The sequence below is a fragment of the Pipra filicauda genome, unplaced genomic scaffold (genome assembly GCF_003945595.2).
Source record: "Pipra filicauda isolate LSUMZ 115617 unplaced genomic scaffold, ASM394559v2 scaffold267_size1258537_pilon, whole genome shotgun sequence".
Classification (NCBI taxonomy): domain Eukaryota; kingdom Metazoa; phylum Chordata; class Aves; order Passeriformes; family Pipridae; genus Pipra; species Pipra filicauda.
The window spans coordinates 572,406-584,938 of NW_024104384.1; the positions used below are offsets into that span (position 1 = coordinate 572,406).

Genomic DNA, 12,533 nt, shown 5'->3' on the forward strand with positions numbered 1-12,533 from the left:
GGTGTCAATCACTGGAGTTTAACCATGGGCATGAGGACTTCCTTCACCTCAGGAATTAGTCTGGGATTAAGAGTCACTGGGATAAAGAACCGGGTCCCAGACAGAAACAAAAAAAAAAAAACCTTCTAAGCTCCCCCACTGACTCATTGTACAGCTTTGGAAAAGTCACTTCATTAAGGAGTGACCTTTTCTATTCGCCCCACATCCGTCCTTTGAGGATTCATTAGTTAATGTTTGCACAGAGCTTCGCAGATGCCGACAGCAAGAAGTGCTCAGCCTCCCAATAAGTTGGTTTAAGATGCTTAAGCATACAAATGCAAACTAGGGGTGTTCTTTTCAAATGCCAAGCCTGAAAAAGGATCAGTGTCTGTAATCTAGATGTTGCCTTCTCTTCAGAAATGCTTATCTTCACACTGAACTTTGTCTTTAGGAAACCTCATTATCAAATAAACATACACATTGTTTCTAATGGACTAGGTATGCCTAGTATGTGAACAAAACAGCTGTGAAACAGAGGGTTAAAGTTGGAAAACAGGAAGAAAGTAGGAACTGGTAGTCTGTACTCTATGTTCACCCCAGTTTGGAAGGGGTAAGGGCAATGAGGGGAGCTCTTTATGAGCCTCTTAATGGAAGCTTCCTCATATCCTTCAGCTTATGCAAAAGTTGCTCTGCTCAATTCCTCTTTGGAGTCATCTACAGCCATCTAAAGTACCACTCATAAAATAATTTCATCTACATTTGAAAGCTAAAACCCTAAGTGACACTTAGGGACATGGTTTAGTGGTGAACGTGGCCGTGCTGGGTTAACAGTTGGACTCAATGGTCTTACAGGTCTTTTCCAACCTAAACAATTCTATGGTTCTATATTGCAAATAGGTTAAAAGCTTAGCAAGACACCCTCTGTATGACATTTCTGGATGCATGTGAAGGGAGGCACTATTATTCAAGGTACCTATTAACACTGATTGTTGACAGCTTAACAGATCACAAGCTCAATGCACGTACAATAGATGTGAAACCTGTATATTCCAAAACAGCAGCAGGAGATGACAGAAAAATGAGTACTCAGAAGATGAAAACGTGACACAGGTGCTTAAGGGCAGCTTTCAGTCTTCTGTATTTTGTTACTTCAGTATTGCACAAAATCTAGCTAACCACAGGCACTAAGAAACATTGTCCATCTCCAGTTATTCCCACTATGCTTCAATTAACAAGGAATAATAGGAGCACAATAGATTTCTGAATATAGCTGCACAAACCTTTATTTTCAGATCCTTTGCTTTCAGTACAAAGAAAGGACCAGAGGGATGCCAGTTAAAAGTAAAAAGGAAAAAAATTACAGCATGCTCCGCTTCATGTAACTGTTACAATATTTCCATTTTCTGTTCCTATGCAACAGAGAATCACTGTCAGATATCTGTGAAAGGAAACGTTTTCAATCATTCTCCACACCAGAGAACGTGTATATTACAGAAAGTACTTAATCCACTGAGGAGAGGTAGCTATTGAAGCATCTTTGAGTACTTTGAGTGTGCCTGAAGAGTAAAGGGTGTTCCTTGCTCTCATCACACCATTTCGATAGCGAGGGAGCACGTACATCCGTGTGTATGGCACTCATACTTTCCATAGGAATTCTTTTAAAAATCTGGCTTCCAAGTCTATTTGAATGGTAAAGAACTCCAATGAGCTAGTCAGAAAAATGCTTGCTGAACTTCTGTTTGGTTCGTGGGATAGCAGCAATGAAGGAACAACTTGTGTTGAACTGCCGCCACCACATTGCTGATGTGAAGACAGCAGTTCTTGAAGACTCTGTTCACAGATGTTTTTTCAGCCTCCATTCTCCCTGTACCCACACAGCTGTGTAGAGACCAAGGTGTTTCTCTTTTAACTTTTTTCCAATTTGCAAGTAGAGAGCTGACATTCTTCCTGAGCACTTGCTTTTTTTTTCACCCCTTACTTTGGAGTGCTAAGCCCAGACTGAGTGATGCTGCTCGTTAAAGAGACTAAGAACAGTGCATTAATAATCTTGGTCTGTAATTATGCGTAGGTGTCTTAATGTCTATAATGTTCTATCATTGGGTTTCAGACCATTATCTCAGTTAAGAACATAGTTTACAGCTGAATTTGCTGTAAGTAATGGAAAAAACTAAATGAATTCTTATCTATAAGTGAAGGCTATTGCTCAGATAACATTTTTGAGCCACAGCTGACTCCTGTTGGGAAGACAGAGGTCTGAGGCTTGGGAGAGCAAACCACCACAAAAGGGCTATATTTTAGCTTCCCACTTGTTGATTAATCCTCTACATGCAACCACTAGCTGTAACAAAGATGGCACAACCTATTTTCTGAGTCTCCCAATCAGCACAATTCTGCTCAACGAGAGAGGGTGCCCAGTAAGTCAAAAGTGTACCTTCGTAATTCATTCATGACCTTGAAAGCCTTTCTCATGTGAGAGGGATTGACTGTCACTGTGCGCTGCTCCTTTTCATCTTCAGCTGCCTCAGAGGAACGGGGGCTCTGCTTAATGCTAAAAAGAGGGACAAAAAAAAAAAGGAGTAGAAAGTTCGATTCAATGGCACTTTTTAAAATGAGCATCGTAAAACTGCAGCACAGGGCATTAAGCATGGAGTTATTCACGTGTTTGTTAGTCAGCTCAGGTTCACTACACGAAGAGCATCACAAAATGCAGCTACTTCTGCATGGATGTTGAAAGCCAACTCAGCCTACATTTCAGTCAGCAGGGAAGAAAAGAAAAAAGTGCCAAACACTCGAGGACAAAGCCCAGTCTAACAGGCTTCAGGCCAGGAAAGCAGTATAAGTTGAAATTCAAGCCAGAACATAATCGCCTCACTGAATAGAAATAGACTTCAGCACTGGGAGCTACAAGAGTACCACAGATTTTTTAACATCCATACGGAGAAAGAGAAGTTTAGCCTTCAATGTCCCATCTGAAAAAGGCAAGCACACAATACATGACTCGTATCTTCTATAGAGGCAAGCAGAAAAGGACTATTAAAACTCCCTGCCCAGCTTCCAAAGCATTAGCTTTGCTGAGGCCACATCCCATTTCCATTTTAGAAATAGGTCCATTTATTGCCACTGAAACGTATGGAATGAATTATTAAACCTTCCTACCAGAACCACCAGCTCTGCAGTCAATGTCAGCCCAGAAGCACCCAGTGCTGTGCCGTGTTTAACCAGGCCAACAGGTGCCTCAGGCACACACGTGTCCTCATGACTTTGTTGGGAGCATTGGCTCTTTGCACAGAATTGACAGTGGGTCGATATCCCCACCTCCCCAATCTGCGAGCACGTCAAATCACTCGTAGCTAAAGGTTTCCACTTGGGATAGAAACAGCACTTTGAGGCAGGTCCCTGCTCTGCTCATGCCCACGGTTCAGCCCTCAAACCCTCAGCAGGCAAAGGCAAATAAAACAAGTCAAGGAGGGCTGTCCATGTCAAAGCCAATTCGAAGCGAATGCCAGACTTTGGGAAGCAACTCCATCACCACCATGTGCCTGACACGAGACCTTCTCAGAGCTTCCTTCCAAAGGACAGCTTCACCTCTGTCCCTTCCTCCCTGCCACCTTTCTTAGTTGGGCTTGTATCATGATAAACCAACAGTCTGGGCAGCCCATCATCCTGGCTCCACCGGTGACCAGGAGGTGACGTCTGAGGAAGGGCACACAGCCAGGGAAGTGTGGAAGGATCCTCCCCAGAACAGCCCACCAGCCTCTGCCAAGGTGTGCATGCATGCCCATATCTATCTATATACATGTATACTCATACCCAATGACTTTCCCTCTGAAAAACACATTGTTCACTATTTACAACCCCCTTGACAGTGTGAGGTCCGTGCTGAACATTACATCCTCCCCACTGCCTGCTCCTGACAGGTGACTGTCACCATCACCGTGTCCCTTGAGGACACACAGAGCTCTTCACCCCCCAGCTGTCTGTGGTGGGCTGCACTGTCCTTCTCAAAGCAAGAGGCTGAACAGCAGCCAAGCTGCACACAGCTCAAACACACCCCTGCATACTGAGCAGCCTCCAGCTTTGTGCCTGAGAAAAAGGTTAATGCCAAAAAACAGCCAAGTCCAATTCTTTCACTTTGCTGAGCAAGTGAAATATTTTCAGTCATAAGTGAAGCCGCAAGGCTGAGCACAACATCACTCAGCACATGTCCCAGGGAGGAAGACAACTTCCCAGACTCCGTTACAGTTGTCATCCAATTAGCTCAGTATGGCTGGATTAAAAGAAAAAAAAATCAGGAAGGAGAATATCTCATGTTAAAGGCTCAGTACTCAGGGGACTGGTGCCAGGCAGTGACACAACCAGCTCTTCTATCCCTGGAGAAAGCTGAACTCATTCTGTGCTGCACGTACTGCCAGAGGTTTCCATGGGCATGGAGCAGCACTGGCACTCGGCTCTTCCCCAAGCCTGCACACTCCAATGAGGAAGCCTCCTGGCTCCAGGGACACAGCCTAATTCAGCTAAGCCTCACTGTTGTATCTATCAAAAGCCCTGGTGGAAACCTTAGGCCAACTGAAGTTTGACCACAGCTTTGAACACCCCAGCAGAAACCCTTGGTTTTTGAACAGCTAAACCTGCCCCTTCGGCAGGACAGAGCCAAGGAGGGAAGAATGAGGCTCTGGAAGTGCAAGTGACTTCACTGAGCTTTCAGTTTCCAAAGCCGGAGCACATACAGGAAGCAAACAAAGTAAACAAAAAAGAAAGGAAAATAAAAAAAAAAGAAAGTGAAACCAAAAGGCAGCGTCAGAAACAGCCCAGGCAGGACAGCTGGACACTGCAGAACACTGCTCTGGGCATCATCACAGACGCGCCTCACGGATCCCAAATCAAGTGATGCACACAGAAGTCATGGGGGTTCTTTAACAAGAACAAGCACACCACCGAGATTTATTTATGAGCACTCCAGTGCTGGAGACCAAAGATCCTTTATGTTCAAACTTTTCCGCTGGCAAAAGACACAGTTCAAAGGACACAGCAAGTTTCACTGAACACCAAAGTAAATGTCAGATCAACAAGGCTTCATAAAGCCTCAACTCCACCAGCATTTGGCTGTGTATTTTAAAAGCAAAAAAATTGCTTCAGAATTTTGGGAAAAGATCAAGCAGTTCTTCCCAAAAAGCAGCAAAAAGGTAATTTTTTTAAAAAGCATCCAGAGAGACATCCTGAGCTTTATTAACAGGGGTGGATTTCACAATTTGCCAAAGGCTTACCACAGAAAAATACTGCAGATTGTCTGGTTAAAAACTTGCTTCAAAAAAGATCAAGATATGCTATTTAAAGTTTTTTCCAAATGACTCATATGAAAAAACAGATTTGAAAAATTAATGGCCAGAAGCCTTTAACTCATCTTTGAGACGAACTCAGCTTCCACAGAACTGTGTGCCAGTGATGAACAGAGGATGGTTTTATCTGGGAGAGAGATTTTACACCTCCCTGCACACACTCTCAGAGATCACCGACACATTTCCAACGCAAAAATGCAAGAACCTGAACGCTCCAAGCAAATGCAACCTGCCACAAAGCAAAAGCTGCCCCTGAGAAGAAGAACAAACCAGCACATTGCACAGCCCTTTTCTGAGATTTTTTTTTTCCCCCCACAAGGCTAAGAATTACCTGTTGTAATTTTAATGGATCGAAGCAAAGGAAGAATGGGGTCCTCTGATCAAAGGTATCAGATGAGACCACCCAGACATGCTGGAGCCCCTGAATCCCATGACCACGGGGACTTCCCCCCCAGCACCTTCACGTTTGCCAAGCTCATGTCCTACTACACCAGCAGGACTCGCAAGTCAGCTGCCAGGAGCAATTTGTTCTATTCCTGGGCTATCCAAGGCCATGCACTGAGTGAATGGACAAATGATTTAATTTCCCTGGGCCAGACGAGCATCCTCTTTATGGACACAGCAGGATTCTCCTAAAATAAGCAGAGAGGCTCTTCGTTCCAGACAGTGCCCACCCCACTGCCACCTCCTGCACGGCATTTAATCACGTCCCCAAGCAGAACAAATGAACCCTGATTTGAGAGTCCCCAATTAATCCAGGGAAGCTAATCAGTACCCCATTAACACCATGTTTCTCCTCTCCAGGACCCCTAGCAGGGTTGGGCTCAGGCTTCCCAGGGCTCACAGCCCAGCTCCTGCCTGAGCATTCCCACATTCCGACGGACAGAAAGGTATTTTAAAAACCCCTAACCCACTGTTCTGCTGCCTACATATATCAACTATAAAGTTGGGTTGCCTTAGTTACCAGCAGTAATTACAGATGTCTTTGTAGATTATGTGAAAGAATAAAAGCCTTCCTCAGAGATAAACTGTCCCCTGGCAAGATTATTGCCGTGCAGAGAGCTGGTAAACCCCAGGAACAAAAATCCCAGCTCTGCCAAATCCAATTCTAACCCTGGCTTTATGGGAGCCAGGAGTTCACCCTGAAGGAAGGGTAGCTCTCAAATGCACTCTCCTTCAGAGCAGGGAAGGACGAGTTTCTGCACGTGTTTCTGGGAGAACAGCCACCGGGCTCAGCTCCCAGCCCAATGTGGGCACCACGGAGGTCCTTCTCCACCAGGCTCTCCCACTGGAGAGGTGATGGGACTCCAGACATGTCCAGCCCAGCCTCATCCCACTGTGCATCACTGGAGGGGTCTCTGGGAGCTGCTCTCATCTCCTGCCACAGCAGCACAGGCTGAGTTCTGCTCTCCTGGTTATCCCCCAACACCACAGAGCTTCAGCACCGCAAGCTCGGCCAAAGACTCAACCTGCCCTTCCCACAGCACAGGCAATGCACCGTCTCCACAGGGGCTTCATATCCTTAGATTAACTTAGAAATTACTGGTAACTGTAAATTTTCTAAGGCTATGGAGCTTCTTTGTGGTATATGTTACAATCATGGCCATAAAATGTTAATCTCCAGTTTCTGAGTGGTTTGACATCACTCTGATCTAAAAAAGTGACAGAAGCCCAATAGCAGTTAGTAGGGTTCAAAATTTAAATGCCTCTACTAAGATAAATGGAGACCAAAATATTAATTTAATCTTAGCAAAAGGAAAAATCATTTTACCTTAACTGGCCTTATTCTCTGTTTGGAATCAATGGCCAAAATCACGGTGCAAATACATTATGTCCAGCAGTTTTATTCCTCAAGTCACAGTAAGAAAAATAAGTCAGTGTAACAGCATAGTTATAAAAATCTCAATTTCTGAAACTGTCTTTAGGTCTATACAAAGACAGTAAAAAAATTGTGACTAAAGGAATCCACATACTGAGCAGGCTTTTGAGAGGATTTCAGAGAAATGCATCATCATTAAAACATATGGGAGGCAGCATAATGGAAAGGATTATTTTTCTTTTAATAGCAATATTATTTTCCTATTTTGTTGAATTTTTTTAGTGCCTGCATCAACATGGAGACATTAGCTCAGAAAAACACACAACTGGCATAGAGCAGATCCCCAAAAGGAGATATTCATATCAAAGGAGACCTCAGGGGAAAAGCAGACTTTGGGAACTACTGAGAAGAAAAGTCTTTGCTGACAGTAATGGAAACAACACAAAATAACTCAAATATGACAATACCATTTGCTTTCAAAGGCAAATATTGTGTTTCTCAAACAAATATCACAAAGACACTACATCCACTCAAATGTAAAAAAAACAGGTGTTTTAATATTTTAACAAAAAAAAAAATAACATTCCAGGGAGTTTTTTCTATTCAAACTCAAACACATCTTGCAAATTCAGAACCAGAGTATCATGACTGACCATCACCTTACACAATTTCTCCATAAAACTAAAATCCCTATCAGCACAGCAAAAGAAAACCAGGATTCTGAAATATTTTACTGCCAAATGTGAATATTTCAGGTTAATTCCCCCTTGCCCCCGGCTGCTTCTGCCTGTGTGCCATGACATGGGCACATGATACCACTGAACAACCTGGATGTGCAAGTTAACAGGATATTTGAGTCCTGGCAGGCCCAGGGACCAGAGTCAGAGGTGATATGAGCAACATCAACGTGTTCCTCACTGACTACAAAAATGGAAAACGCAGTAATATTAAAAACCAGGGGGAATTCTGCCATCACAAAAGTCACAGAGTGTAAAATCTGAGGACTAATCTGCCTGACACAGATCTGAGTGGAAATGAGGGGCAAAAGCACAAGAACGAGCACAGACCCAGCCCGGGGTGCTCACCCACCGAGGTCATTTTTGAACACCCCCTGCCAGGACTTGCCCCAAGCAGGCACAGCAGCCTCGGCACAGTCCCACACAATGTGCCCTTTCCAAGCACAAAGCAGGTGAATATTTCCAGCTTTCCTTGCCAAGAGTCAAACCCCACATCATTACTGCCTGCAAGCAGTTCAGGACCACCTCCCTCTTCCCGAAAACTAGATATACAAGCAGCAATTTGGGTAATCATTCCTCGCTTCCAGAGGCAGAGAACGTGCTGATGGGGACAGTCCTTCATGCCCTAAAAACAGATGGTCTGGAAAAACAGGATAAGGTAAAATAATCCAGGTACCTTCCCAGTGACTTTTTCACCACTGTACCCCCAGCAAAAGGCCTCTAGTCAAAATGAGACCATTGCTGGTAACCATCAAAAAAAAGGTAATAAGCAACAATGCCAAGGATTGATCCCAGCCTGGGGTATCAAAACAGCTCTGTTCCACTTCCGCAAACACAAACTCACTCAGATAAATAAAGAAAAAAAAAGGAAATCCCATTCCATGAGCTGGCATCAAGCATGACAAACTAAGATTTCGAGGCACTTAAAATAATTGACATCTGGATTAACATCCAGAGGTGGCTCTCCACAACCCTAGAGGATGCAGAAGCATTACAATGTAATTTAGAGAGAAACGTGGCAGGATGAAAGTTTTGGTTTGCACATTAAATACACAAACAATTGCATCACTTGAGTCACAGAAGGGCAGAAAGCTGCCCCTTGGAGCTTGGAAAACACCTCCCACAGGCTGCTGTGAATGTTTTGCCTCAACAAAAGGAAAATTTCGAGAATTTGGGGCTTGATTCCAGCTTAATTTTTCAATGTATCATATTTAAACGAAACTTCTGTCAAGCCCTGACTATCAGTCCTACCAGCAGGTCAAGCCCCCTCACTGTTCCCCCACTCACTGCAAGGTCACCAGCACAAAAGGAAACACTCAGCATATCCTGTTTTTAAAAGAATATTGCAAAAAAAAAAACCCAGACCAGCTTAATGTTTAGTTTGAAGCAGCACAAGAGGCTTCTGGTGTGCGAAAGGCACCTGACAGAGGGGAAGAACAAGGGCAGAGCTGAAACACTGGACATCTCTCTGTATCCCTGAGGTCCCTGCGCAGCAATAACATCTTTTATGGGTTCGGTGGGCATTAGGTCGACTCTGTAAACACTTCTGCAGTTTTTGGAGCAGAATAGCTGCCTTGCAGGAAATAAAGTCTATATGGCCCAGCTACCGCGGGAGGGAGACGGGGGATCCCCTGCGCTGCCCTAACACCAGCAGGGCACGGCTTCCACACACGCAGGTGGGAAAATCGACCCCCAAAGGCTCCACGGACGTTACAGATTTTCATTCATGACTCAGAAAAGCAGCAAATATCAGCGGGTCTGTCTTCGGCGGAATGCCGAAGCCGGCTGCCCGAGGTTCCAGCCACGAGCAGCGCAGACACAACCCCGGCGTTTCGCGAGGCACAGCGGCTGCTCACCCTCCTGCCTGGCATCCCATCGCCCTGCCCGGCACCTCCATTTTAGCAAACACACACACACACACCCGCGACCTGCCCCCCTCACCTCCTTAATTCACACCCGAAACACATCCCACGGAAACCCCTCCGCTGCCTCGCTGCGGGCACACGGGGCGACACCGCCTGTCACCATGACATTGCAACATCCACGAATAGCTCGGCAGGCGCTCATCGCAGGCGGCATTCCTGCAAGCGGGAAGCAGGGCTGGGAGGGAGGGGAGGGGATCCCCTCCGGCCGCGTCCCGCGCAGCGCTCCCCGCCCCGCCGAAGGTGCCATTCCCGGTGCCTTCCCGGCGCATCCCCATCCCCGCAGCGCTGCGGGGCGCGCACAAAGGCCGGCGGTACCCACCTCTCGTCCTCCATGGTGCGGGGGGGAAGAGGCGGCGGGGCCGGCTCAGCGCCCCGGGCCCGGCATGGCTGCGAGCGGCCGCCCCCGCCCCGGGCCGCTTCCTGCGGGAGGGAGCGGAGCGCTGCGAGCCGGGCGCGCCCCGCCGCCCGCACCGCACCGACTGCGGCCCCGCCGCCGCCTCCCGCAGCTCCCTCCCTCTTTCCCTCCCTCCCTCCCTCCTCCGGCGGGGCTTGCGAGCGTCTCCGGGCAACGCCGGCGCCGCCCCGCACCGCCCCGCACCGGCCCCGCCGCCGCGGCCAAGCGGCGCAGAGCCCGCCCCGAGCCGGCCCCGCACCCGCGGAGCAGCCCCCGCCGTGCCGCTGGCGGGTGGGTGAGCGGAGCGGCGGCCCAAAAATGCCTCGGGTCCCCGCGATCTGCGGGGCTGAGGGAAAAGTTTCGGTGGCTGAGCATCCCCGGCGCCCACCCCGAGGAGAGCTGAGCACCGTCACCTTCTCCAGGAAGGAGAGGGTGCCAGCCCCTCTAAGTGTCCCCACAGCCCCCCGGGGGGGGGGACACTTAGAGGGGCTGGCACCCTCAGGTTCCTCTCCACTTCCCCAATTTGTCAAAACCTTCCAGCCCTTTGTGCAATCCATCAGGCCAAATACACCCTGCACAGGCAACATGGGTCCTTCTAAACTGCAGGTGATCTTCAGCCTGAAGTGCTGAACTAAATCACGTTTGCCCTTTTCATTACAATTGATGCAGGTGCAGAGGTTTTCACACGAATCTTTTTTTCCCCCTCGTTTTATTAAAAGAATTTTTCAGTTGTATTCTGTAACAGTGAGGCCCTAGAGGTTAACTGTAATAAAGACAAGAAACAGTTGCTTTCATTACTCTTCCATTCACAAAAAAGTTCTCGTGCAAAAGAGATAAGTATCAAGAGATTTCTCTTGCAAGATGCCATTTCATCTCTTTTATAAATAAAATTACCTTGCTCTTCTGTTTCTCATCAAGCCATGTCCTCAGTTTCATACATCTTTTAAAATGTATCAGCAGTGATGGTTGAACAGATGCAATTGCAGCTTCCACAGGAGGGTTTCAAAAGGTTGTTGAGGATCTTAACTAGTCATCACCCTCATTCTTCAGATAAGAAAACACACCTGAAACTTTAAGGACATTATTAAAGTCATGTGGGGATGGAGACTCCAGAGTCCCATTATTTAAACACCATTTGGCAGCCCCCCCATAAACAGGAGAAATACAGATAAAGCCATGAAGTCAAACCTCACACAGGATTCAGGCAAAATTCCTTATTTCCCCTTCAGAATCCTGTTAAACTATAATTTTAACACACCTAAATCCTCAAGTACGTCCCAATGTCCAGCCTTACACACTTGATGCACAACATGCAAAACTGCAAGATATGAGCTCAAACCTAAATTGAACCAAACCAGCAATACTTTCTTATGTGCATTGACCCACTGGCTTGTGTACCACTGAATTCTACAAATCCTGACAGCAACCACAGAAAGGTAAATCCCAGTGACAGACAAGTAAACCAGTAAATAAGTCCTTGCTGGAATGGGACAAAAGCATGTCCCAGTAATCAGAGATTATCTTTAGAGCAGCCTTGCAAAATAATCATGACTGGGTAACAACTCCAAGACAGAAAGTTCTTGCTTGTTTTTAGGTTCAGAGATTGGTCTCTTGTAAAAACTATCCAGCTAAAAGGAATAGGTAACCCCTGATGGGTGGAAATTTTCCAGCCTCTTTCAAAAATTCCTAGTCCCAAGTAGTCCTAAATTCCTCCTACATTGAATCTACCTTCAATCACTGACAACATATAACTGATACTCAGAGTAGAAAGGTCCACAGAGCTCCTGTTCCAGCCAGTCCCACCAACCCTTGGCCCACCAAAACCTTTCCAGATTCCTGCAACAATCTTCAGATCTACAGTGAAAGACCAAACCCCCCAACTCCAATGAGCCACAGGGAGAGGAGAGCAAAGCATTGCCAGTGTCCCCATGGCAGCAAGGAATTTCTTCAATAAAAATGGCAGGAAGGGAGGGCATAAAAACAATTCCTGCCAATCTGATCCAAAACTACCTACTGGCCTTAAATCCAGAAGCTGGTTTAGCCCTGAGGTTGTAAGTAAAGGACATTGAGTGCTGACAAGAATTTAATTCTGTGAAGAGCCCCAATACATTTGGAAAATATCCTGCCAATCTCCACAGCTTCTGCAGAAAGCAAACTTTATCAAGGTGGGAAAAAACCCTTCCTAGCTCTGCAAGGCAAACTGCAAGAGCCCTGAATCAGGATCATACAGATTAAATACAACACAAACAATGATTTGGGAACCCCTCACTTCACTGTACATACCCGTTTCCAGGTATATACCAATATACAGGTTCCATAGATCCATATCATAAGCAATTTCCT

At 46.3% G+C, this 12,533-nt stretch overlaps 1 protein-coding gene across 2 annotated transcripts in view; it reads right to left on the minus strand.

Annotated features, from left to right (window-relative positions):
* KLHL3 (kelch like family member 3) overlaps positions 1-11,105 on the minus strand; it is a 50,221-nt gene extending 39,116 nt beyond the window's left edge. Inside the window, exons 1-2 of one of the 2 annotated variants that reach the window (XM_027736106.2) lie at positions 11,085-11,105; positions 2,411-2,527 (exon numbers count right to left, since the gene is read on the minus strand). In XM_027736106.2, the coding sequence (XP_027591907.1) occupies positions 2,411-2,527; positions 11,085-11,104 (137 nt within the window). In that variant the 5' untranslated portion in view covers position 11,105. Of the gene's footprint in view, positions 1-2,410; positions 2,528-10,115; positions 10,238-11,084 lie in introns of those variants that run through there. The other variant, XM_027736116.2, reaches the window with a different exon arrangement.
* Positions 11,106-12,533: the final 1,428 nt, after the last annotated feature.